General features: G+C 44.9%; 1 protein-coding gene across 1 annotated transcript in view; it reads right to left on the reverse strand.

The window, feature by feature from the left end:
• Positions 1-259: 259 nt before the first annotated feature.
• Positions 260-26,466, reverse strand: part of TASP1 (taspase 1) — a 352,009-nt gene continuing 325,802 nt past the window's right edge. The window contains exon 14 of the mRNA XM_029593555.1: positions 260-1,198. Within this exon, the coding sequence (XP_029449415.1) occupies positions 1,106-1,198 (93 nt within the window). The 3' untranslated portion in view covers positions 260-1,105. The remainder of the gene's footprint in view (positions 1,199-26,466) is intronic.

Consider the following 26,466-nt stretch of genomic DNA (forward strand, 5'->3'; position numbering starts at 1 on the left):
GCAATGTCAACAATGCCTGTGGAAGAGAATGCGCTACTGGAAGAAGTACTGTTGCCATCTTTATTTATCCAAATAATAACTGCAGAGTCTTTTTTTTCCTTTTAACATTTCCTACAAAACAAAATACAATAAAACAAAGGTGGCTAACATAAGAAATACATTGTGAATAATTTTCCCCAATCAATTTTAGTTATTTCAAGGAAAATTAGGCGCACAAGAGTTAATATCACACAGCTGCAGAAAAGATGTGTCTTCCACATCCTGCAATAACCTTCTTTATTTTCCGTCGTAAAAATATATTTAAACAAGAAACAAAGAATAATATTGAGTCATTCCATAAACTGTTTTCCTATTTACAGTTTTACTCTGAAATATTGTTATACATAAAATCTATGCATTACAGTACACTTTCTGTATGTAACATTTTGTAATACATACAAATCTGAAGCCATGACTGGTCATTTAGCAGAAGTTTGTAAGTGCTTTAGAAGAAAAATACAAACTGTATTATAAGACTGTTTGAAACGTCTGCTCTTAATTTTGCTCTCGGACCATGGAGAATGGTTTCAGTTAGGGAAGCCTTTTTAAAAAGACTGTACAAGGGATGAAATCCAAATTTAAAGTCATCACTGGTTCCACTTAAGTGAAATATTACAAACCCATTCTTGCTCCCTTTACAAAAGCATTGCCACTGTTAAATCACCTGAACGACTTACCACTGCTGCCTGGCACTTTCTGCACTGAAATATTAATGCCAGATGCTACACAGGAATCAAAAGTTTTCTATAGTCTTAGGTTTTCTGAAACTTTGTAAACAACTAAGTATTGTATGATAGACAATACTTTAATTCATACCTGCCCTTTATTTATGTTGTTGAAAAGAGCAGCTTCTGTGTTTCTATGAGCAAATCAATGCACACGTGCACGCATACACACACACACATGCCTACAGACTACAGCAGCACTTGTTTATCAAGTCAAATAGTGCACGTGGTTGCAACAAAGCCTACAAAATAAGAACAATCAAATGCCCGATATCTTTTAAAACAGACAAAAAGCTTATTATGTGAGGTGGTACTCAGACATATTCATACATCAAAGTTGTTCAGCTCACGGCGCTCTCCAGCCTGCAGACCCCTCCTTCGATAGCCACTGATTGCCCTGCAACAGCTCCAGGAGGAAGTCTTGAAATGTGAGTCTGAGGAAGAAAGCAAAATTACAATTTTAAAGTGTTAAATAAAAAGTTCCATACATTGGGTAGGGCATGCTGGGCAGTCACCTGGGGTACTGTGAGTTGGGGGGACGCCCTGGGCATTGTTAACATCACCCATCCCTGCCATGTCATGGCCGCAGCGGATCCCATCCTGCCATGGCCGAAGAGTGGCCTGGGGGGGGGGGGGGGGGGGAGGGGGTGCCATCAGTTTTGGGGGATCACTCAGCATGCCATTTGCCCTAGAGCTGGCTCTGAATGGTGGCACTAACCTGATGAATAGTTAATTCCATCTTTCCCATTGCACAGATTCATAATGAACTATCTACACAATCAAACACCTATATTTTCACAAGATGTGTAAAATCGTGTTTAGTTCTCATGTTTCATTTGAACAGGATGGATTATATTCTACAAAACATTTCAGAGTGAGCTAGTGGCAGGTGACATGATTCAGAATAACAGATACATGATTATATGTCACCCTTTACTTTTTATTACCATAGGGATTATAAAATCACAAAAGGGGGGGGGGGGGGGGGGGTATATATATATAGCAGTACATTTTCCATTATAAACACTGTGCTTAAAAGTTATGTTAGGTTTTTTTTTTCCAGCTGCCTGACTACACAAAACTGCAAACAAAGAAATGCTCCAGGCATTGCCACATATCCTGAAAACATTTTCTTTGGCCACTCAAGTAACAATTTGTTTTTAACAGAAGAAAAACAAAAGTAGAAATAAAATAAGCAAGCAGTTGAAAAAGATCCAATTGTTATTCAGGGTAATAAATACAGAACATAATACTAACCCAGTAATGCAATACTATTCATAATTCTATTTATAATATGTTGCAAAATATAATGCAGCTTTTCCCAACTGGTGTGCCGCAGCTGTAACTCTGGTGTGCAGTGACAGTCTTCAATCTCTCTTTTCCTCAACAGCTGGCCTGCATGATATACCCCTGCCAGCAGGGGGAGTCAGAGAGCAGTGCTTGTCTGCTGCTGTTTCGTTTCCCCCTCAGCTGGCTCTCCTCTGCAATTGAAATGGAATGGGGGACCCTGTAGTCTCACAATTCCTGCTGACCCCATGCAGTTCTGATTACAAAAGGAAAGAGGCACAGAAGAAAGAAGCAGCAGCAGCAGGTAAGTGCTGCTGGAAGAGGCAGCTGAATTTGCTAGGAAGCTGGGGGTATTGAGGGAGAGGGAAGGGAAGAAAAGAGAAAGTACTGATGCCAAGGAGGGGAGCGGGTAGGAAAGACAAGGTGATGGATCCAGGGGGTAGAAGGAAAAGGAAAGAGAAGGTATGATGCAGGGGGTAGAGGGGTTAGAAAAGGAAAGAGAAGGTGATGATGCAGGGGGTAGAGGGGAAAGAGAAGGCGATGATGCAGGGGGTAGAGGGGAAAGAGAAGGCGATGATGCAGGGGGTAGAGGGGAAAGAGAAGGCGATGATGCAGGGGTAGAGAAGGCGATGATGCAGGGGTAGAGAAGGTGATGATGCTGGGGGAGAGATTGATGGGAGGAGATGGTGATGATACCAAGTATGGTGGAGAGAAAATGAGGATTGTAGTGGAGGGAAGAGAGGGGAAAAGATGGTGATGATGTGAGGGGATGGGAGATAGGGGGGGGAAGAGGATAAAGGTGATGATGCAGGGGGCGGGGAGAGTAAAGGGAAGGTGAAGATGCCAGGGGTTGGAGAGGGAAGAAAAGAGAATGATGCCGGGAAGGGGGGGAATAGGGAAGATGCTGGTGTGCCATGATGAAGTGAGCCCAATGCCAAGCGAGCCAAGACACAAAAAAGATTGGAAACCACTGAAGCTCTTATTGAAGTGCCATAAAGTGGAAATTGTTTATTACTTTTAAAATGATTTCTTCTTTCATTACTTTATGCTTTTTTCCTCTTCTGTATCCTACTGTGTAAAAAATATGCGCTAATATAGATAACACCTTTTCTGCACATTTAAGGCATCATGCAAAAGTTCCTAAAGAAAACAGATTTTCTGGGATAGATGGACATTTCACTACAAGTAGATGTGTCCAATACCATTAATTTATTTTTGCAATGTATGGCTGGTATGATGAATTATTTGCCAGCTTGAATATAAAATTTTAGCTTTATTGCAGGTCTGTAAAATGCATCTAAATTGCAATATCACAAATTCCTATCAGTACTCCTTAATCCCACCCTCCAGTAAGGGATGTGCTGCTTACAAGGGTGCCAATGGGATTAAAGAGTTTGTCATCTACCACAGAAGTGTTGTACTTTGCAGTGCAATGGAAAATATAGCTTAAGAATAAGTGTCCTCTTCCATCAAATGCTGGAACTGTTTGTAGTGCTTAACCACTTCCAATGGATCGCAAGCTACAATTTCATGTTATTTCAGCTGACACTGCAACTAAATACAGTGATGATAGTGCAAAGCATAAATTGTCAAAATCATCCAAATTAGGAGAAGAATATTTTTAATCAAATATGATAAAGGAAAATTAGTTTCTTACCTGATAATTTTCGTTCCTGTAGTACCAAGGATCAGTCCAGGACACCTGGGTTGTGACTCCACACCAGTAGGTGGAGACAGAGCAAAACTTGTGGGCGGAGCCATATATGCCCCTGTGCCAGTCACAGCCCCTCAGTCATACGTAATGTCAAAGTAGAAAACTCCATAAGGTAACCAGAGCAAACTTTACCAACTTGCAATTGAAAAATTCCAACACCCCTACAGGAACCGGACTCCCCAACCGGGAGAGCGAAGAAACAAGGGGTCAGCTGACCTAAACACATCGATGAGCGGACTCTCCGTTACACTAGCGTAGCACTGCGGGCGGGATCCTGGACTGATCCTTGGTACTACAGGAACGAAAATTATCAGGTAAGAAACTAATTTTCCTTTCCCTGTACGTACCAGGATCAGTCCAGGACACCTGGGATGTACCAGAGCTAACTTACCGAGGGTGGGAAGCAGAGAGTTCCGCTCAGAGAACCCTCACTCCAAACCCCCCAGTTTCAGCAGCCTGAACATCCCACCGGCAATGTGTAATGAAGGTATGCCACGAGTTCCAGGTAGCCGCCCTGCAAATCTCTTGAGGCTACACCCGGGAAGATTCCGCTCAAGCCGCAGCATGAGACCGCGACGAATGAGCCCGAAGACCCACAGGCGGTGAATTGCCCCGCACTAAGTACGCGGAGCCAACGGCCTCCTTAGACCAACGGGCGATCTTCGTGCAGGACGCCGCAGAACCTTCCTGTGGACCCGAAGTCAGCACAAACAGATGATCCGTCACCCGAGAAGGATAAGTGACCTTTAGATAGCGAAGAAGAGAGATTCGCACATCCAGGTTTCTTAAGGTCTTCGTTTTCGTGTCCGAAGACTCCCCAACCGCGAAAACGGCAAGCTCTACCGAATGATGCAAAACGGAAAACCGAGACGACTTTGGGCAGGAAGGAAGGAATCGTCCTCAACGAAACTCCCGAATCGGAAAGTGCTAGAGGGGCTCCCGATAGGACAGAGCCTACGATTCCGAGATACGGTGAGCCGACGTAATCGCCACCAGGAATACGGTCTTCAACATGAGATCCCTGATCGTAGAACGCTTCAGGGGCTCAAACAGCGCTGAGCCGAAGGCGGTAAGCACCCAGTTGAGATTCCAAGAAGGACCAAGGGGCCACAAAGGAGGACGGAGGAGTGTAGCCCCCTAAGGAAATGAGAAATATCCGGGTGAAGAGCCAGGGAGGTTCCCTGGACCTTACCTCGTAAACAACCAAGCGCCGCCACTTGGACCCGTAGAGAACGGCACGCTAAGCCTTTAGCCAGCCCCGCCTGGAGAAAAGCCAGAATATCGGACATAGCAGCGGAAGTGGGATCCAGACTCCGCTCCACGCACCATTCCGCAAAGACTACCCCGACCCGGACATAAGCCAGGGACGTAGAACTGCTTCCTGAACCTCAGCAGCGTAGCAACTACCGCGTCCGAGTAACCTTTTCTCTGCCACCGACTCCTCTCAAAAGTCAGGCCGCAAGACAGAGGGGATCCGCATCCTCCAAACAGGCGGGGCCCTGATGAAGGAGCCCCGCGAACCCCCGGAGACGAGGGGTGCCGCAACCGACAACTGGACGAGGTCTGCGAACCACAGACGGCGCGGCCACTCCAGTGCTACCAAGATCACGTTGGACGGGAGCAATCCTATGCGCTGCAGAATCTTGCCGAGCATGGACCACGGCGGGAACACGTACAGACGCACATCCGTCGGCCAGGGAATCACCAACACGTCGACCCCTTCTGCTCCCCTTCTCGACTCCGACTGTAAACCTCGGGGCGAATGCGTTGTGCCACGTGGCCATCAGGCCCATGTGGGGCATTCCCCAGGACTTGCAAATGAAGAGGAACGGCTCTTCCCAATTCCCACTCTCTGGGATTGAGGAGGTGACGGTTGAGAAAAAAACCGCCTGGACATTGTCGACCCTGGCAACGTGGGAGGCTGCGATGCTGCCGAGATTAGCTCTGACCCTGACATCAAGAGCTGCGCCTCTACAGCCACCTGTGGACTCCTTGTCCCTCCTTGATGATTGATGTAGGTCACGGTGGTTGCGTTGTCCGATAATACTCGGACCGCCATTCCCCGTACTAATGGTAAGAAGGCTTGTAGAGCCAGACGGACCACTCTGGTCTCTAGTCGGCTGATAGACCACTGGGCTTGAGACGCTGACCATAGCCCCGGGACCGACCTCCCTAGGCAAACTGCTCCCCAGCCGGAGAGACTGGCATCCGTGGTCACCACCGCCCAATCGGGTACCAGCAGGGACACACCACAAGCTTGGAATTGTGCCACCCACGCAGGCTGGATCTCGCTTGGCCCTCGAGTGGAAGAGGCAGGAAGAACTCCTTCGAGACCGGCTACCATCGGGATAGAAAAGGACGACTGCAACGGCCGCCGATGAACGAGCACCCAGGGAACCATGGCGAGTGTTGAAGTCATCGAAACCAGGACCGTCAGACAATCGCAGACCCAAGGACCGGGAAGAGACAGCAACCGCCTCACCTGAGACAGTAGCTTGCACCTGCGTTCCTGGGGTAGGAACAGTTTGCCCTGTCTCTTGTTGAAGACCGCTCCGAGGAATTCTAGGGTCTGGGTCGGTACCCGTTGACTCTTGCCGAAATTGATTACCCAGCCTAGAGACTGCAAGATCTGTAGGACCCGGGCCACCGCCCGTCAACACTGACCCTCGGACTTTGCGCGAATCAGCCAGTCGTCCCGGCAAGGATGAACCAGGAAGCCTTCCCAGCGTAGCTGCGCCGCCCCCACCATCATCACTTTCGTGAATGTGCAGGGAGCTGTTGCGCGAGCAAACGGCAGCGCCTGGAAACAATAGGGACGTCCCAGCATGCAGAACCTCAGGAATTTCTGGGACTCCGGTCGAAGTCCCACGTGAAGGGACGCTTCCGTAAGATCTAGGGAAGCCAAGAATGTGCCCGAGCACACCGAAGCAATCCCCGAACGAATCTTCTCCCACGCAGGCATCTGATCACGCCTTTGAGATCCAGGATCGGTCTTGACGTGCCGTCTTTCTTTGGAACGATGAAGCGAATGGAGCAACGGCCGTCGCCATGCTGATGGATCGGGACCGGAACCACAGCTCCTGAACTTCCAAGCGCCGGATGGTGCCTAGCGTTGCCGCCTCCTACTCCGGAGCTTTGCAAGGAGCGACGAGAAACTTGTCCGCTGGGGTTCGAACAAATCTGACGCGTAGCCGCGACTTAACACACCGAAGACCCACTGGTCCGCCGTAACGCTGGCCCCGTCCTCGAAAACCAACATTAACCGCACCCCAACAATTTGGACCACTTACAGAGGCTGCGGCGAGGGCATACCGAACCGCTGCCCCCGAAAGGACTGTTGTCACTGAGGGGTCCGGGGGGAAGAATACCCATACGAGGGTCCCGACGAACGTGGAGGACGCGACTACCTGGGATCGCAGTTCCGAAACCAGAGGAGGCGCCTCGCTGATCCAGGCGAGACCATAGCTCTGGCGGCCGTCCGGAGCAAGTCATACAGAGAATCTGCGGTGATCCGCATGCCGCGCCTCCTCTTCCGACAGATCCGCGTGGGCCTGGAGAACCTGGGTCCACCGGAACCCAGCACACAGCGCAAAGTTACTACAAATCGCCGCGCCCCCCCCAAGGCCGACACCTGAAAAACCCTTGCATAAGCTGGAGTTCCATTGTCCTATCCTGGATATCCTTGAAAACGGCTGCTCCTGTAACCGGGATCGTTGACCTCGTAGTTACCGCCGACACCGCTGCGTCCACTCTGGGAACCCGAAGAAGCTCCAGAGTATCTGCTGGTAATGGATACAACTTGACCATGGCTCTACTCACTTTCAGGCCCCGCTCCGGGGTATCCCATTGCCGGAATAAAATGTCCGCAGCCGAAAAAGGGGAACGGGAAGGCCACTGCTGGACCGGTGAGCTGGAAAAGACCGGATCCATCTTGGCCCCCGGTCAAGACTCCATCTGTGGGCCTCCACCCCAAATTACTGCAGGATGGCCGGGAAAAAAGGGCCAACTCCTCCCATGGGAACAAGCGGACTACTCTGGGGTCAACTCCATCCACTGCTGTACCTGTGCTGGTGCCTGGCAGGTCTGACCCCCCTTCCTCCGGCTCCTCAGCGCCCCCCCAGCCGGGGCTGCGTCCTCCGAACAGGAGGAGCCGGAGTCCGTCTCCTGCGGGCTGCCCGGCACCGGGCACTTCTGCCTTGGAGGACCGGAGGGCTCCGGAGTCCGTCTCCTGCGGTCTGCCCGCACCGGGCACTTCCGCTTTGGAGGATCGTAGGGCTTTTCAGATCCTTTCCCCGCTTTCCTCCTCTGCTACCTTGATCTTTTGCACTTCAGGAAATCCGAAGAAAAGGGGAGGCCTCCGAAACAGAGGAGGCCCCTTCCATCTAAACCGGAGAAGCAGCCCCCCCCCTCCCCGGGGAGGGCTTCCCGGGGGCTCGCTGCTGCGGGGAAGATCCGGAGGGAGACCTCCATTTTCTAAGGCCTTCAGCGCGGCCTGACTAACTGCACCTAAAATGGCCGCCGTTCCCGCGCTTAGCGGGAACGGCGCTCAGCGGGACGAAACAGCTGAGCTATCCCCTGCCTGCTCATCACACGGCAGCCCCGACGCTGGTCGAATCCGCGCTCACCGACCTGTCTCGGACGGCCCCCGCCGCCCGAGACCCGTGAAAAAACACACGCCGTCCCTATACAGGTGTGTGCGCCGGGCCGCACACGCGGCAGGAGGCTCCACGCGGCATCCCCCACGCGACCGGCACGTGCCCAGAAGGGATCTGCAGTATCAAAAAATTCACCTCCCCCACGGAAGGAAGCCACGAAGGACGGAGAACCGGCATCCCCCACACGACCGGCCAGTGCCCAGAAGGGATCTACAGTAAAAATCAACCCCCCCCCGGAACGAAGCCGCGAAGGACGGAGAGCCGGCGAGTCGAGGAAGCCGCAAAGTAAAAACAAAACAGATTTTTTTTTTTTTTTTGTACTTGCGCTTGCCGCTTGGATGCTGTCCCTGGTCCTGACGTGCCTGCTCCAGCGGGGGTGAGTGAACCGGGCTCCCCGGTGTCACCCCCGACGCTGCTGCCAGCAAGGGCCGGGTCCTCGACCCTCAGCAGCGGCCTCTACCAGGGGGGGATGGTCCCCTCAGAACCTCCCAACCCCCCTGGGAGGCTCTCAGGACGAGGGAGTCTTCTTTCTTTAGAAGAAAACATTTCCAAAACCAAAATCTTCTTTATCTAGATGAAAAGTTTCCAAAACCAAATTTAAAGAAAAAAATTCCAAAAAACCTGACTGACTACCAGAATCAGTGCAGGCCGAGGCTGTGACCGCACCTGCACCACCTACTGGAGACAGAGTAAGACTGAGGGGCTGTGACTGGCACAGGGGCATATATGGCTCCGCCCACAAGTTTTGCTCTGTCTCCACCTACTGGTGCGGAGTCACAACCCAGGTGTCCTGGACTGATTCTGGTACGTACAGGGAAAGCAGAGTTGCTTACCTGCAACAGGTGTTCTCCAAGGATAGACTGCCGGGGTAAGCACAAGTCACTAGGCTGTATAACACAACTCCAAGCAAATAACTCACTGCCGATTCCAGTATGGAGTTACCCACTGAGACAGAGCCCTCAGCCTGCTTAGAGTGGAGGAGTAGCCTAGTGGTTACAGCAGCGGCTATGGACCAGCGGGGATGGGGAAATACTTACAGTACCTGAAATGAAATCTGCTTTGAAGTGCTGAAAAGAGGGTGAAAAGTGGAATATAAAAATCTAAATTAATAAGAACAGCTGAAGCTGAGAGCGAATGCCACAGGGAAGAAATCCAGAAACACTCCACTAAGAGACAGGAAGCCGGGGGGGAGGTGTGCCGCAAGAGCAAACCCCTTTCGAACAGGATTTCTTCAACGGCCAGGAAACCCTAAAAGTAGCAGGACAGGGCAAGGGCGATCTCAGAACAGATTGTCCCGAACCTGGCTTAAGTATTAATACCTCATCCATGATAGCATATATTTCCCCCAAGGAAGCACAAGATCCAGTAAATGGAAAAATCATTGCATGAATCAGGACTCCCCTGTCTGCAGACCACTGCAAACCACTGCCACCAAAGAGCGGGGTCCCTCATCCCCAACTCCCTCAGCCATGGGATATGGCGATAGGTTGAAAGGCATACTCGCCAATTAAATGGATTAGAACCTCCCTCCCTGAGGTAGGGTCCCGCAGGCGAAAATGACTGGCAATAGTGGCTCCTATCAAAAAACACACATTGAGCTCAGAAGTTATTAAAGGTGACACCTGGATGGGAGAAACATAGCATTGACGGCAGAAGAAGGCCAATAAGGCCCATCCAGTCTGCCCAGCAAGCTTTCACACTTATTTTCTCATACTTATCTGTTACTCCGACTGCTGAGTTCAGGGCCCTTATTGGTAGCTTTTTGATTCTAATTTCCTTCCACCCCCGCCACTGATGCAGAGAGTAGTGTTGGAGCTGTATCAAAGTGAACACTGTTGGAGCTTTATCAAAGAACCCCTGAACTGTGTCGGGAATGGCTCACTGCTGTTTCCCTCATGGAATGACAGCAGCGAAGTTCATGACGAATGACAGTGCCCATGGTGCTCTATGGTCATGTCCTGAGGCATCCGACCACGACCACTGGTACCAACAGTGGTGATGGCACCCGTAGGACCCATAGCACTTTCGTGCTCACCAACGTTGGATCACATCAAGGTCACCAAATGACACTGCACCCAAGGCTTCGATGGCACTTGACCTAATCTTGCCCCAGCACCAAAGGCAGCCTTGGACCTCAACAGCCGGGCAGCACAATAGGGACCCCGGTGCCCGAAGGCATTGATGGATCAAGCGGTACCAAGGATGCCAGGGGTGCCTGCAAGCAGAGGCTTTGCAGCCCTGACATGCACCATCGGTGCCCAGAGAAAGCGATGACTGCCTATGCCATCGACTGTTCCCCTCAGCTCACCTATCCATCCAAAGACGTTGATGCTGCAAGCTCGATGGCATCCCTTGCCAGCGGCTATGGCTGACTCACTAGCGCTCATTAACACCAATGGCGCACGAATCTGGGCAGGGCCTCCGATGCCCCCCAATTCTAGCAGCTCAGTGCCCTGAGATTATCAGCATCTATGGTGCCCGATAGCTGTAGGCCAGTGATGGGACAGCACAATGCCCCTCGTGCCCCATCGGGACACCGCCAAGGAGCCTTGATGGCACCAGACCACTGCGCCCGGATGCCTCAGCATACCAGGGTACCTTGAGTAAATGGCAACCCCAGTGCTCGATCCGTTCAAGGCTGAAATTCCTGTCGCTTGAGGTCTTCATTGGCCCTCGAGGGCTCTCAAAAGCCCTGGCGGTTGATGGCCTCGGGGATTACCAGGGCACTCAATAGCGATCTCAGTGCTTCGTTGGTGGTGCCTAACATTACTGAGAGCAGCAATGAAAGGCATCAGTGGCCACCATGCCCAATAGCCTTCATGGCAGCCCCGCACCTCGAAGGCATCAAGGGCCTCGATGGTATCGAGGCAGCTCCCCAACGCGATGGCATTGAGGCCACACACCTCGATGGCATCGGGGGGGGGGGGGGGGCGGATAGCCACACACTCGATGTGATCAAGGGCATGGATGGGACTGAGGCATCGATGTTCAATTTAAAACTGTACCTTTGAGACTACCGAGAGTTTTAATATCCTTTGATTTTTTTCTGTTAAATCAATTGTATTTTGCACTATTCACATATTTGCCCTGTCTACCCCTCCCCTCAGAATTTACTGCCCCTCTTTTCATATGGCACTGTATGTTGGGAACACAAGAAGGATATTCTTAAATTCTTTTGTGGATCTGAATTGACTTAAGCAGCAAAAGTAACTGTATCTGCCTGTATGAGGAATTCAATAAATTTGTTTCTGCTTTTGTAATCTGGACTGTCTCTCTCTTTGTATCTATTGAAATGTTGATTTTCTTTGCTAAAAGCTATTTGCTGTTTGAACATTTGGAGTGTGGACTGTTTATTTTTTTTTTTTAAGAGTGATCATCTTTAAGCCTGTCCCCATCGAACTTGCATCCCAATCCTGTACAGTGGATCAGGGTTCAGCAGGGATTGGAAGTGTGATCCCTTTAAAAGGTGGGCTATATAATGAATATTTAAAGATGTAGAAATGAGAGAGGCAGGAAATGCAGAGGAGAGCAGCAGACAGGAAAAGGTGGGGGCAAAAGCTGAAGATCCCATCTATCCAAGACAACCCAAAAATACTAATTTCCTGTTATGCTTAACGGCTGGGAAAAACCTACTTATGTAAAGATAAACTACTCTGCTATTGTGTTTGTTCATGCCAAAGAGTTAAAACAAATTTAAAAAATACATGTATCATAAAGCCATTTATTTTGCAGAGCACTGCATCTCTTTCCCATATGACAAAATGCAGTGTGTATATCCTTGCTATTTCATGGAATGACGTATAAGTAGCCTTTAGAACTCAACAACCACAAACATGCTTACTAGATATTGTACATCCATGGAGTACTGGCTGCTAATTAATGTGGGTAGTCTGCAACAAATTGTGGCATAAGTCACCCCACCAATCCATAATCTACTTCAAAGACGTAAACAAAAGACAAGTACAGCTTTATAATTTTTAATTGCCAAGACTGTAATATGCAATATCTTTTGGAGTTACATAGAGGAAAGATGTTCACTTACAAGGAGTCATCTCTCTCATGAGGACTTGCATAAAATATGTTTGAGTTAAGCAGACTGGGCATGTAACTCTACAAAACTGCATTCTCTATTAATTTTTCTCCCGCTTTATGTCTACCTAAAGAAAAAGGGACAGTCTAGATATCTTTATTTATGAGGAACACATTGGTCAAGAGGTCCTTGTATATTTTCCTCCTTAGTCCCTGAAATAGTCTATTAACCAGTCAAAAGTTTTCTGAACTACTGATTAGTTAAGTAGATCATCTGATACATAGGTCTTCACTTTCTCTCTTAACCTTCCCACCCTGCTCTTTCTAAAATTGTGTAACACAAAACATGTGTCATTCTTCTTTCGGTCTCATTCTCTTGAATGAATTTTACAATATCTGTATTCAATATCTTTATACCAGCTATCTGCTGCCTTCTTTGTTATCTTCTCTCTTGCTAAAATTCTGCTTTGTTTTCCTTTTTTTGAGCCCCTTTTCCTTTCTTGCTAGCTGCAAATTCATATTTTTACAATTTAAAAAGATTTATTGAAACTTAATCCATCTCATTTTACAAAACCCATCTGTGTTGCTTAATGATGTGTGACAGCCAGATTGCATCTTAAAAAAAAAAAAAAAACCCACTCCCAAATATAACCTTATAGGTTCACTCTGTTCTAACATCTACAGAACTACAGTTTGTAACAAGTTACTGTAACTAAATTTGGAGCCTAACTTTCAAACCTATCCATGGTACAGCATCTGCGTGTGTAATTGGATGTGCGGTGATTAATTCTAGTATTTTATAAACTGTGAGGTGGCAACTGCACAGTTTATAAAATAATGCATATTTTTGCTCCGAAAGTACACGCGTATTATTGAGTTCATGTATATCTTTCCACTGCAATAAAACACATAATTTATTTACTCATTTTATAAACATACATGTGTATATTTTATACGCAAAATAATTGTGATACAGAGGAAATAAACACCCAGAATTAAATGTGGAAGCAGATATTTTATAAAGTATGCGTGTATACCATTTTGAAAAAACTTGCGCATGTACTTGGATACCTCCATCAATTCACCCAGACCTCCAGGTCACCTAGATCCTCTAGTACTTCATCCTGAGCCCTCATCATTTCATCCTGCTCAAAAAATTGCAGACTACAGATATGTCCAATTTCACCTGCATGAGTCCATTAGCAGATATGAAAGTATACAAACAACTTTGCTAATGTATAGGAATATATTTCTTACAAAATAGTACCTACCGTGCATAATTTTCAACCTCTCCCTGGAATGCCTCTAGACCATCCCTTTTTCCCCCCAGTAGACGTTACACATGAAACTAAAAATATTAGTAGTCCTGGGGGAATTCTGCGCTACTGTGCAATGCAGAATTTGTGTATAATTCCCCTCCTGTGTAGAATTTCCATTTTCTGCGCAGAATTTGGAGGAGGCTGGCATGCTGTGAGCGGAGCCCGTCTCACTCGTGGCAAAGAAGCAAGCAGCAGGCCCTGGCGTGTCGCAAGCAAAGCCCATCTTGCTTGCGGCAAAGAAGGAAGCAGCAGGCCCTAGAGTGCCACGTTGCAGCGACGAAGAAAGCAGCAAACCCCCCCAGCGTGCCCCCTGGTGAGAGTGAGTCTGTGTGTAGAGTGTGATGAGAGACTGAGAGGCTGTGTAGGGATATGTGTGTACGACTGCGAGCCAGTGTGAGTGTGTGTGAGAGCATATGCGAGGGTGGGTGTGCCAGAGAGAGATGGAGTCTATGTGAGGAGATTGTGAAGGAGTGTGTATATGCGTGAGAGATTGGGAGCTGATGTGCACAGAGGTGTGTGAGAGAGAGAGATAGGTAGCCTATGTGAGGGCATATGCATGAGAGAGAAAGGCAGCCTCTATGGCTGTATGTGCAAGAGGAAGCCTTTGCAAGTGAGAGAGGGAGCCTATATGAGGGGATGTGTGTGTGTGTGTGAGAGAGAAAAAAAGAGGAAGCTTGTATGAAGGGGTGTGAATGTGCACCAGAGAAAGGGAGCCTGTGTGTGTGTGAGTAAGAGACAGGGAGCCTTGTGAGGGGTCAAACTCTGGGAATGGAGACAGAGTGGAAGGGGTTGAGCCTAGTGGGGAAGGGGAGAGATAGTGGAGGGTGGAGGAGTTGGTGGACCTGAGAAAGCAAAGTGAAAGAAGACTGGCCAGGGGAGTAGGGGGAGAGAGGGTGGAAGGGACTCTCTTAAAATGTACTTCTAGGGAAATTCTGCTCAAAATATTTAAAACTCGGCATCTTTTAGTAATAATTTTTTTCTGTTTCACATTTTAAATTAAATTACTTAAAGACTGTCATGTATATTGTGTTATTTTGACCAATATAAAGAATTTAGAATTTTCCATTTTTTTTGTGCAGAACTCCCCCAGGAGTAAAATATGCATACACTGAAGTTATTAAATCACATATATGCATATTCATGTTACTTACATGTAAAACTCCTTTGAAAATGCAGTACTCGCAAATTTCTTAATAGAATTTTGTTGCTCAATAGAAATAAAATTTAGTACTACTTTATATTGTTCTACTTTACATTAATAATGTAAAATTAAATATAAATATGGAATTAAATATAAAGATTTAAAATCTCTTCCCATTTAGCCACTCTTACCATTAAGAATATAACAAAATCAGATTATTGCTCTGCTGACATTCATTAGAAATCACAATCACATATATAAAGTATAAATGTAATAAACAGCTGAAGACTGGATTCGCAGAATGAGATTCCTGAAAAATAGGCACTGTGATGTTAATGAAGAGGTCATATTTTTTATACCATAAAATATGGAGAAAAAAAAATCAGATAAAAATATGAGACCAATGAAAAAGACCAAACAAGAGAGCCAGAAACTGGCAAGTTTACATTTTAAGACATGCACATGTTAATGAAACTTTGAGAGGCATTTCATGTTTATGTTTGAATTTTGTAAAAACTCTTTGGTATGGTTTTGTAATTCTTAAAGCACTTCATAAAGTTCCAGCTGGAGGCTACTCATCAGAGATTTCAAATTAGATAGAAAACTTGAAAGTATGAAAGTTTGATTTCAGAGAATACCGTGGGTAATGCTCCATTCAAAAGAAAAGCCACTAGAGAGATATTGTGTTCCAAGTTCAATCTACTGTGTTTTCAAATCTTTATGGGTGGCTGCCCGCACCTGCAGAATTCCCTTTTCCTTTTTGTACCAACGGTGTACAGGCAGAAGTGGTAACAGGACATTGGGGTCCCCGCCTCATCACACCATGAATGCTGCTGCTGGCCCAGGCATGCCCTACCTTATTTATTTTATTTTATAATTTATATTCCGCTTTTCGGCACTTCAAAGCAGATTACATTCAAGTCCTATAGGTATTTCTCTATCCCCAGAGGGCTTACAATTTAATTTCGTACCTGAGGTAACTGAGGGTAAAGAGACTTGCCCTTCTCCAATCTTACTGGTTGGTGTGGGGGAGGGAGGGGTTTATCCTGTACAGGATGGAGGGAGATGGGGAAAGAAAAATGGTGGGCAGGCCTTAGCTAGTGGGCTGACCACATGGCTGCAGATGCAGCAGACTTCACTTCCTTCCAGTGATGTGGCTTAAAATCGTCCATTGTACCTGAAGATTGGAGGGTGGCCAATGTAACCCCAATATTTAAAAAGGGCTCCAGGAGTGATCTGGAAAACTTTAGACCTGTGAGCCTGACTTCAGTGCCGGGAAAAATCATGGAAACTATTCTAAAGATCAAAATCACAGAGCATATAGAAAGACATGGTTTAATGGGACACAGCCAGCATGGATCTACCCAATGGAAGTCTTGCTTCACAAATCTGCTACATTATTTGGAAGGGGTTAATAAACATGTGGATAAAAGTGAGCTAGTAGATGTAGTATATTTGGATTTCCAGAAGGCGTTTGACAAAATCCCCCATGACACATTACTAAGAAAATTAAAATGTCATCGGATAAGAGGCAATGTCCTTTTGTGGATTACAAACTGGTTAAAAGACAGGAAATAGACAGTAGGATTAAATAGTGAGTTTTCTCAGGGGAGAAAGGTAAATAGTGGAGTCTCAGGGATCTGTACTTGGACCGGCACTTTTTAATATTAATATTTATAAATGATCTGGAATGGGGAATGACGAGAGAAGTCATCAAATTTGCAGACCATACAAAATCATTCAGAGTTGTAAATAATAAATCAATTGTGATAAATTGCAGGAAGACCTTGCGAGACTAGAAGACTAGGCATCAAAATGGCAGATAAAACTTAAGTGCAAAGTGATGCACATATAGAAAAATAACCCACACTGTACTTACATGATGTTAGGTTCCATAATAGGAGTTACCACCCAGAAAAAAAGATCTAGGCATTACGTAGACAATATATTGAAATCATTGACTCAGTGTGCTGCATGGGTCAAAAAAGCAAACAGAATGTTAGGAATTATTAGGAAAAGAATGATGAATAAAATGGAGAATGTCTTAACTCTGTATTGCTCAATGGTGAGACGGCACCTTGAATACTGTGTGTAATTCTGATCGCCACATCTCAAAAAAGATATAGTTGTACTGGAGAAGGTACAGAGAAGGGCGACCAAAATGATAAATGGTCTGGAACGGCTCCCCTATGAGGAAAGTCTAAAGAGGTTCAACTTAGAGAAGAGACAGGTGAGGGAGGATTTGATAGAGGTCTATAAAATCATTAGGACTAGAACGGGTAAATGTGATCACTTATTTACTCTTTCAGATAATACAAGGACTATGGAGCACTCCATGAAGTTCGCAAGTAGCACATTTAAAACAAATCAGAGAAAATTATTTTTTACTGAACGTACTATTAAGCCCTGGAATTTGTTGCCAGAGGATGTGGTTAAGATGATTATAGTAACTGGGTTTAAAAAAAGGTTTGGACAAGTTCCTGGAGAAGTCAATAAACTGATATTAATCAAGTTAACTTAGGGAATAGCCACTGCTTATTACCGGCATTAGTAGCACAGGATTTATTTGATGTTTGGTTACTTGCCAGGTACTTATATCCTTGATTGGCCACTGTTGGAAACAGGATGCTGGGCTTGATGGACCCTCGGTCTGTCCCAGTATGGCAACTTATGTTCTTATGAACAGCGGCAGATGATTGAGCCTATTTTGCCAAAGAAAAGCCTTGATGAAATAGTAACACTACATGCTCCTAGTTTCCATGACTGTTCCTCTCCCACATCAGTCTATTCTTCCTTATTAAACAGGAGCCACAGGGACCTGCCATGGCCCAATGCAGGCGAGAGGGAGAGGTGAAGAGTAGGGTTATGGGGAGATGAGATACTTGGGGGATATGGACATAAGAGAACTAGAGTGGCAAAGAGAAGGTGAAAGGGGAGAAAGGGGTGAGAATAGTGGAGGCGCTGAGATAAAATGGAAAGGGACAGAACAAAACAAATGACAGAGGGAAGAGAGGTATAGAAGAGAAGAAGATTGCAGGGTCTGATATGAGAGAGAGTATGGTGCCTTCACATTTTCCCTACTTCAACCTCCTGCCTCTATATCTATATATATATAAATAATTTAAATAAATGTACATATCTATATCTATATATATATATCATCAATCAAAGAACAATCGTGTTGATCAAAGCAGCTGTTAATCAAAATGACATGAGTCCCATCACAGAACATCCAGCAGCCCTCTTGAAAAGAAATCTGATTGGAAATTGAAATTGTTATTTATTGAAATGGTCAGCTTTTTTGACAGGTTTGTGCATCTGAGAGGCTGATGCTATCAGTTAGTTTCCTCTAAAACATCTTCCGTTCTGGGTCACTTTTGAGCTGAATCAAGGTGTTTCATGGCTTTCTAATTGTGTGAGGTGCACATCTCTGTGACAAAAAGAAAAAAATGTACAGAAATAATCTGCTAAAAGAGTGTGAGAAGATGAGTAAGTCAGGGTAGATCTGAAATGCATGGCTGGGAAGGCAGGGGAAAGCCCTACTGCAGGCATCTGGAGTTTCTATAGCAGTGTTCTAGAGTCCGGCACCTGTTCCAACCGTATCCCAAGAGAAACAGGGCTGTGCGAGTCACAGAAGTGATTATATGCCCAACCCAACAGTTGTAACCGCAATAAAATACTTGGAGACGTTTGGACAAAAGACAAAACCAGTGCTAAGGAAAACATATTTGCCTTTGCTGTACATCATTGTCTATTTTCAGCACACTATCCCATCTTTAACTTTGTCTTGCTCAAATTCAGCAGAATTCCTGCCTTTATGACAGAGCAGATTATTTTTTGATCAACAGAAGTCAGCAGCCAAGGCATTTTGGGGGGTTTTCTCTGGAAAGCATTTGCAGCCACAGACTCAAAGGAGGAAGAAAGGGAGAGGGATTAACTCTCTTCAAGGCAGGTCAAAAGCATAATTTAAAAGAGAACTGCGAAGAGCAGCTGTGTCTGTCAGCCCAATCGAGATTACCAGCTGGAGAATTTACCAGCAATATGAAAACAATGTGCACCAGATGGCAAAGCAGGCAACTGTATCTGGCTAGCACACTCTGCAGCTTTATTTAAGAGCTGTACTCACATAGATAGCGCCCCCCCCCCCCCCCCCCCAGATCACTATCAACTAAGAATGACAAACGCATTTAAGGTTTTGTAAATACTGTATGAAACAAAGCTGGTTTATTCCTAATATAACAAGACAGGCTCTCCAGAAAGTCTGAGAATACATTGAATGCATGGAGACAGCATGCCTCTATGCTCTATTATCAAGATTACATTTTGGTTTATCACTTGGCTCAACCCTGATACTTCTAACTGAATTATGATGTTATTTTGAGAAAAAAAACAAATGCAGTATAATAGTTTTACCACTATTTACACGCATACATCCACTATTTCGTTTTGGATTAGTTAGTCTGACTTCATTCCATGTTCTTTTTACACTGTTGGTACTAGACCAGGATTAACTGGGGCACAGTTTCTATTTGTGCTCATGCTCAATGCTGTAATTCTTTTGAAACCCCATTTACACACACATATGATCCACACATATAATTGGAAGAACTAATCTGGATTTGAAACATCATCCCTGAAGAGGATTAATTACTCCAGGAATAACTTGCGGTTCATTCTCTCATCTTTTAGTAGTGAACACAAGCAGACGTAACCCTAGATCGAACGTGAATTCACATTTGTGTATGTACACAAGCATAGGAGTGTCTCGAGAGTTGTTCTATGCCTGTGCTATATGCTTTAATAATTGTAACTCGATCACAGGTGAGTTCAGTATATTTGGAAACCATGAAACTTGTATTCCAAATAATCTCATGCTGTCTCCCGTTAAATAGTTTCCTATTAAACAGATTTAGCAAAGCAGTCATCTGCATATTAGATTTGCTAGAGAGGTTGCCAAAATTCTCTTGAAAAAACTTTAAAGCATTATGACTCTTATTCTGTGAAATTTTGTTAGGGGACTCTTAGCCATTCACTAAGATATATCGGTATCAATATGAATATAAATATTTTTATCTCATGCTTGAAAACAAAGCTGTGTGGTAGCTTTAGGCATCAGCAGTTGCATGTCACAGTAGGATCTGCGCAACTTTACACTCTGTCCTACATTTATATAGCACACTACATTATCTCCAACATTTCCCTGTCTCCTCCCTTCATGGTTTCTTGCAGCCTATGCGTCGCTTCACCTCTTCACAGCAACATGCACATCCAGAAAAGGGGCAAAGGGATGCTACTGCATATGATCCAACAGCAGTCGTCATCATAGAATATGGGCATGATGTCAGAAACACCCACCCATATTTTAGGAAATAAGGGGGTCAATATTCCACACCATGTAGCTGGATAACTATCTGACTGCCAACTTTTTAAATATTTGGCACAAAACAGTGCCACTTAACCGGCTACATATCCTTTGAATATACCTGGTTATCCAGTCACACAAGACTCGATAACTTTAAAACCTAACTGGTTATAGTCAGAAATAGATGGTTAGCTTTTTTAATTCTCTGGCTACATGTAGCCTAATAACTTTAGGTGAGTATATTCAGCGGGACGTTTATCCCACTGAATATCCAGGACAGATTATCCAGCTAACTTTAGCCAGATAATTGTCCACTTAGCACCTTACTGAAAATTGGCCCCTAAAAGATTTGTTTATTCTGACAACATAAGCAAGCAAAATACAATGAAAGTAATGAATTCAAGGTAGTTTAGACTCTCACACACAATTAGGGATTTATTTTGATAGAACAATAAAATCAGAGGACATTTCAAATCATAATTATATTTTATTATACCTTTACTAGCTACCCTCCATGCCTATTAAGCACTTGCAAGTCTACTTCTAAAGCCCTGGACATATATCCCTTTCCAGAGATCAATATAGTCACTGACCGGTAAACTTATCTGGCTGATTTTGGAAGTATGCTCAATAGTGCAGCCTTCACTATTGAATATAGCCAGCCATCTTAAGTTAGCTGGGTAAAATGTAGCTGGCTAACTTTAGGACAGGTCAATAGGATGACCAGACTTAGCAAGTTAAGTCATCCTGCTAACTCTGAATATCGCAGATAACTTATCCCAGTTACACCCCCAGAACACCGCTAACTAACCCCCTCATTAATCAAAATGCGCTAAGGCATTTTCGCTTGCATTAAGGGCTTATTGCAAGCGAAAAGCGCCATTAACGCATGCGAAAACGCCTTAACACAGGTAGAGAGTCCATCAAGCTAGGTTGAGAGAACATTGCACAAATCTCATCCTTGGGTGAGTTTCCTCACTCCGAGGGTCATCAAATGTTCACAAGAGAGCACTGTTCTGTTCATACGTCTCACATTGAATGTCAAAGTGGCCCCTAACCCCCTACACTAATACCTAAACCTCACCTTGAGTTACTAGGTGGGCCTCCCATAGAGATATATATCTATCTAGGGTCAGGGCATTATGGCTAGGCTAGGCTCTCTAAGTGTGAAAAAGTGATCGCAATTTGCAGTAACTTAGCTCTTCGCGTAGGTTTTAGTGCAAATTGCAATAAACTCCTTATTACCATAAAACACACCTTTTTCCCATCGCATGCAATATTTACCGCATTTTGATAAATTCTAGCTGGCTATCTTATTAGCAAGTTAAGTACCCAAATCTTCATTTGGATGGCTAAATTCTCAGTTAATTTAAAAAAACGACCACCACAGCAAACAGCGATCCAATAGAATCAAAAATAAAAAATAGAATCTATCGCTGCAAAAGTGTGTTTTACAGTAAATTACTTAACAAATTCAATAATACTCAGTCAACCTACACTCTGTGGAGCTGTTAATTTTCAAAAAAGATTTTTAAGAAAACTGAAAATATATTTATAGGAGGAGTGGAAGGTTTCATATATAGGGTAGGTGTCCCAGCACCAATATACAATTGGTTATAATCATCAACATTCACCAGATGTGAAGGACAACTTTTTTGCGAGGTTAGAATCCAACAAGGTTGGTTACATTTGACATCATATTCCCCTGAAGAAAGACTGTCGTCTGAAACACGAACTTGTTTGTATTGGGATTGTATTTTAACATTTAAAAGCAACCAACAGACTTGGGAAGTCGTTTATGTACCAGCTTTAAAATGAACAGTGGTTTGAAGATCACATCTGTTTTCCCCGCGAGTAAGGTAAACACCTAACAATCCACGGATGCCATTGAATATTATCAGGACTTTAATTTCAATACACTAAAAAAAATTTTTTTTTTTTAAATTTTTGTTTGGAGGTGGTGGTAGGTTGATGATTATAACCAACTGTATATTGGTGCTGGGACACCTACCCTATATATGAAACCTTCCACTCCTCCTATAAATATATTTTCAGTTTTCTTAAAAATCTTTTTTGAAAATTAACAGCTCCACAGAGTGTAGGTTGACTGAGTATTATTGAATTCATATAAAGTAATTTGTTAAGTAATTTACTGTAAAATACACTTTTGCAGCGATAGAGCAGCTCCTGTTGCTCTTGACTGATTTTTAAATTCTCAGTTAGCCTGCTAAATACTTTTTAATATGGACCTCATTTTTCCCTTTGGCAATCTGTACTCTTTGCTTTTCAGTACACTCCAGTTCTCTTAACTATATTCTCATTTACACTCGTCATAGCACAACCATGATCATTTCCAAATCAATCCTATCAAGACCTACTTAGAAGATATTTCCATATATTACAAACATGATGCCAGTATAAGTCTCCCATGCAATGCACAAAGGGTCCACAAACTAAAATCCAGCCCCTCCCCATTCAAAGCATGCACACTCACATGCAGTTAGCATTTTTCAGGCAGTAAAGCTGTCTGCATCCAAATACTGATTGTTGTTTTCCTCATGTCTACTAGCAGAGTCTGATCTTTGATTTCTAATCCAAGTGAATGCTAACAGGAGATAGGTGTTCATGAATAAAATCAGATGAGGGGAAACTGAAAATGAACTGTGAGGAGTTCAAGGTGGAAGCGTCTGAGGAGGGTAGAAATCTGGACTATTTTGGGGAAAACAATACACGAGACTGTGGTCAGGGGCTATATGCTGGCTCAGTGGCAGGACTTTGCAATGCTATTTGAAAGATATGAGCTGGACTTTCATGCCCAGTTTCTGTTCCTTAAAAAAAGCTGTGGCTGGGATGCTGCAGAGGAAGTGTTCACAGTTCTCTTTTTTTTTTTTAATTCTATTTATTACAGTTTACAAAATATGTTTACAAAATTGATCTTGGTTCAGAAACAGCATGAGAATTAGCAAAGCAATCATTAACCAGGAAATAAAAAGAAATAAAAAATAGGTGTCTCATTCAATTGTCCAAACAAATCATAAGGGGGAACTGGAAAAATAAAGAGATATAACAAATATAGAATCCTATTATTGTCATATAATACAAGACTTCAGAAAAGGCCCTAGCAAACATATATAACAATTCAGACTGAATCTCTCGAGATCCTAGGCTGCTGAAGATTCCCAGCTCTGGCATCCACGAATGCTCTAAGCTGTTCTGGGGCAAAAAAAAAATAAAAGTATCTGCATTCAATTGAATTAAACATTTAGAAGGATACTGTAGAAGAAATGAGGCTCCATTAGCCTGTACCTCGTCTCATAATCAGAAAAGCCTTTCTCCTTTTCAGGGTGACCATAGCCAAATCTGGGTAGATTCTAACCAATGTACCCAAGAAGGAAACATTAATATTTTGAAAATAGTATTTCATCAAAAGGCTTAAATCACTTTCTTGTAGAAAAGAAACAAAGTAGATCTCTTAATGATGTCTCCAGAATGCTGATAAATTCCCAATGTCCAAGGTAGACCGAGGCAAACCATTGAGCCATATGAGATTTATAGGGGAAGAAATACATTCTATTGAAAGCAGAAAAACAATCTTCAGAAAATTTTAAAATTTCCCCCATATATTTCTTTAAGGTAACTCGAGGTAGTTCATCCAATTTTGGTAAAATTGTTAACCTAAGATTTAAATGTCGGAGACTGTTCTTTACATTTTCCATTCTCCCGTTGAGAAAAGTTCGCTCACGGATTATCGCAGCATTAACATCCTGAACTTCTTGCAAATTCTTCCCCAAAGACTGAAGTGAGCCTGCATGCTCAGTCAAAATATGCTGATGATCCTGGGCTACAAGATCTAACCTCTAAGAAAGCAGAGTTGCTTACCTATAACAGGTGTTCTCCCAGGACAGCAGGATGTTAGTCCTCACATGTGGGTGACATCGTCAGGATGAAGCCGAATCATGGAACACTTTTGTCAAAGTTTCTAGAACTTTGACTGGCACACTGAGCATGCCCGGCATGCCACCAACCCTGCATCCAGCAGGGGTTCCCCTTCAGTCTTGTTTGTAGCAAAAGTACGAGCGAAAAATAAAATAATAAAACGTAAGCGAACACAACTCTGCGAGGTGGCGGGCGGGTTTCATGAGGACTAACATCCTGCTGTCCTGAGAGAACACCTGTTACAGGTAAGCAGAGTACCACACGATCATGGTGGGTATGTTACCAGTACCTGTAGCTCACTAACTCTGCGAGCTGATGTTTTAGCAACTAGAAAGATCACTTTCCAAGTGAGATGTCAAAGCTCACAGGAGTGTAGGGGCTCGAACGGAGGTCGCATGAGCTGTGCTAGCACAACATTGAAGTCCCATGCCGGGACCGGAGGACGCAGTGGAGGCTTTAGCTGGAGCAAGACTCTCATAAAGCGCCCTACCAGGGGTTGCGCCGAGATCGGGGCATCTCCTATAACTTTGTGGTAAGCGGCTATGGTGCTGACTTGGACTCAATGGAAGAAGTCTGCAGACCAGACTCGGAAAGGTACCACACATAGTCCAGGAACCTTGTTGTGGGGCAGGAAAAGGGATCTATTTCTTTTGTGGTGCAACATGAGGAGAATCTTTTCCATTTGGAACGATAAGATCTTCTAGTAGAAGGCTTTCATGAAGCTACGAGGACCTGGGACACACTATCAGAGAAACTAATGGATTGTAGTATTAACCATTCAACATCCAAGCTGTCAGAGGCAGAGAATGAAGGTTCGGATGACGCAACAGCCTGTTCTTCTGCGTTATCAGAGTTGGATCTGTGCCCAGGCGAATCGGTTGCTGGACTGAGAGGTCGCGTAGGATAGGAAACCAAGCCTGACGCGACCAGTGAGGGGCTATGAGGATCACTGTGCCCCTGTCCTGCCATAACTTCACGAGAGTCTTACTGATGGGTGAAAGTGGAGGGTAGGCATATAGAAGACCTCTTGCCCACAAGTGGGCGAAGGCATCTCGTGGTGGTGAGTCGTGGCTGCAGTGTAGAGAGCAGAAGTTGTCCACTTTGCGGTTGTGAATTGACGCAAAGAGATATATGTGTGGGCACCCCATTGGTGAAAACTTTTGCTCGCTACAGTGGGATCTAGGGACCATTCGTGGGGAAGAAAGGTCCGGCTCTGGTTGTCCGCCATCACATTGTCCACGCCTGCGAGGTAGGTCGCTCTCAGTAGCATGGAGTGGGAGAGACCCCAGGCCCAGATCTGCACCGCCTCCTGGCATAGCAGATAAGAGCCTGTGCCCCCTTGCTTGTTGAGGTACCACATTGCTACCTGGTTGTCTGTTTGAATTAGGATTACCTTGTTGGAGAGGCAATCCCAAAAAGTGAAGAGGGCATATCAGATTGCCCGGAGCTCCAGAAAATTTATCTGGTGCCTTGCTGCCGCTATGGTCCAGGATCCTTGGGTTTGGAGGTTGTTGATATGGGCCCCCCAACCCAGGTTGGATGCATCTATTGTCAGAGTAATTTGAGGTTGTAGATGTTGGAAGGGTAGTCATATCTGAAGATTGGACTCCTGTATCCACCAAGCTAGTGAGAGACAAAGCTGGTTGGTGATGTGGACAATGTGGGACGTGTTGATTTGACTGGGACCACTGGGACTTTAAAGTCCATTGTGTTACTCTCATGGCTAGTCGAGCCATTGAGGTTACATGAATTGTGGACGCCATGTGACCTAACAAGGTTAGTAGATGATGAGCTGTGGTGGTTTGGCGAGTCTGCACTGCTTTGGCCAGGGTTGATAACACGCATGCCTGGTCCTTTGGGAGAAACGCTTTGGCTTGGGCAGTGTTTAGATCTGCTCCGATAAAAGACAGGCTGCGTGATGGAGTCAGATGTGATGGGATAGTTTATTAGAAACCCCAAGGATTGCAGTAGGCTGAAAGTGAAATGGAGACAGTGAAGCACTTTTCTTGGGATGGACTTCTGAGGAGCCAATCATCTAGATATGGATAGACATGGATGTTGTTTTGTCACAAGTGAGCTTCGACTACTGCCAGGCATTTCGTGAATACATGGGGTGCTGATGCTAGGCCGAATGGCAGCACTCGGTATTGGAAATGATTGTGGCCTACTACAAAACTGAGGTATTTTCGATGAGGAGGGTATATGGCAATGTGGGCATAAGCCTTCTGAAGATCTAGAGAGCAGAGCCAATCTCCCTAC

Source organism: Rhinatrema bivittatum, chromosome 3, assembly GCF_901001135.1.
Source record: "Rhinatrema bivittatum chromosome 3, aRhiBiv1.1, whole genome shotgun sequence".
Classification (NCBI taxonomy): domain Eukaryota; kingdom Metazoa; phylum Chordata; class Amphibia; order Gymnophiona; family Rhinatrematidae; genus Rhinatrema; species Rhinatrema bivittatum.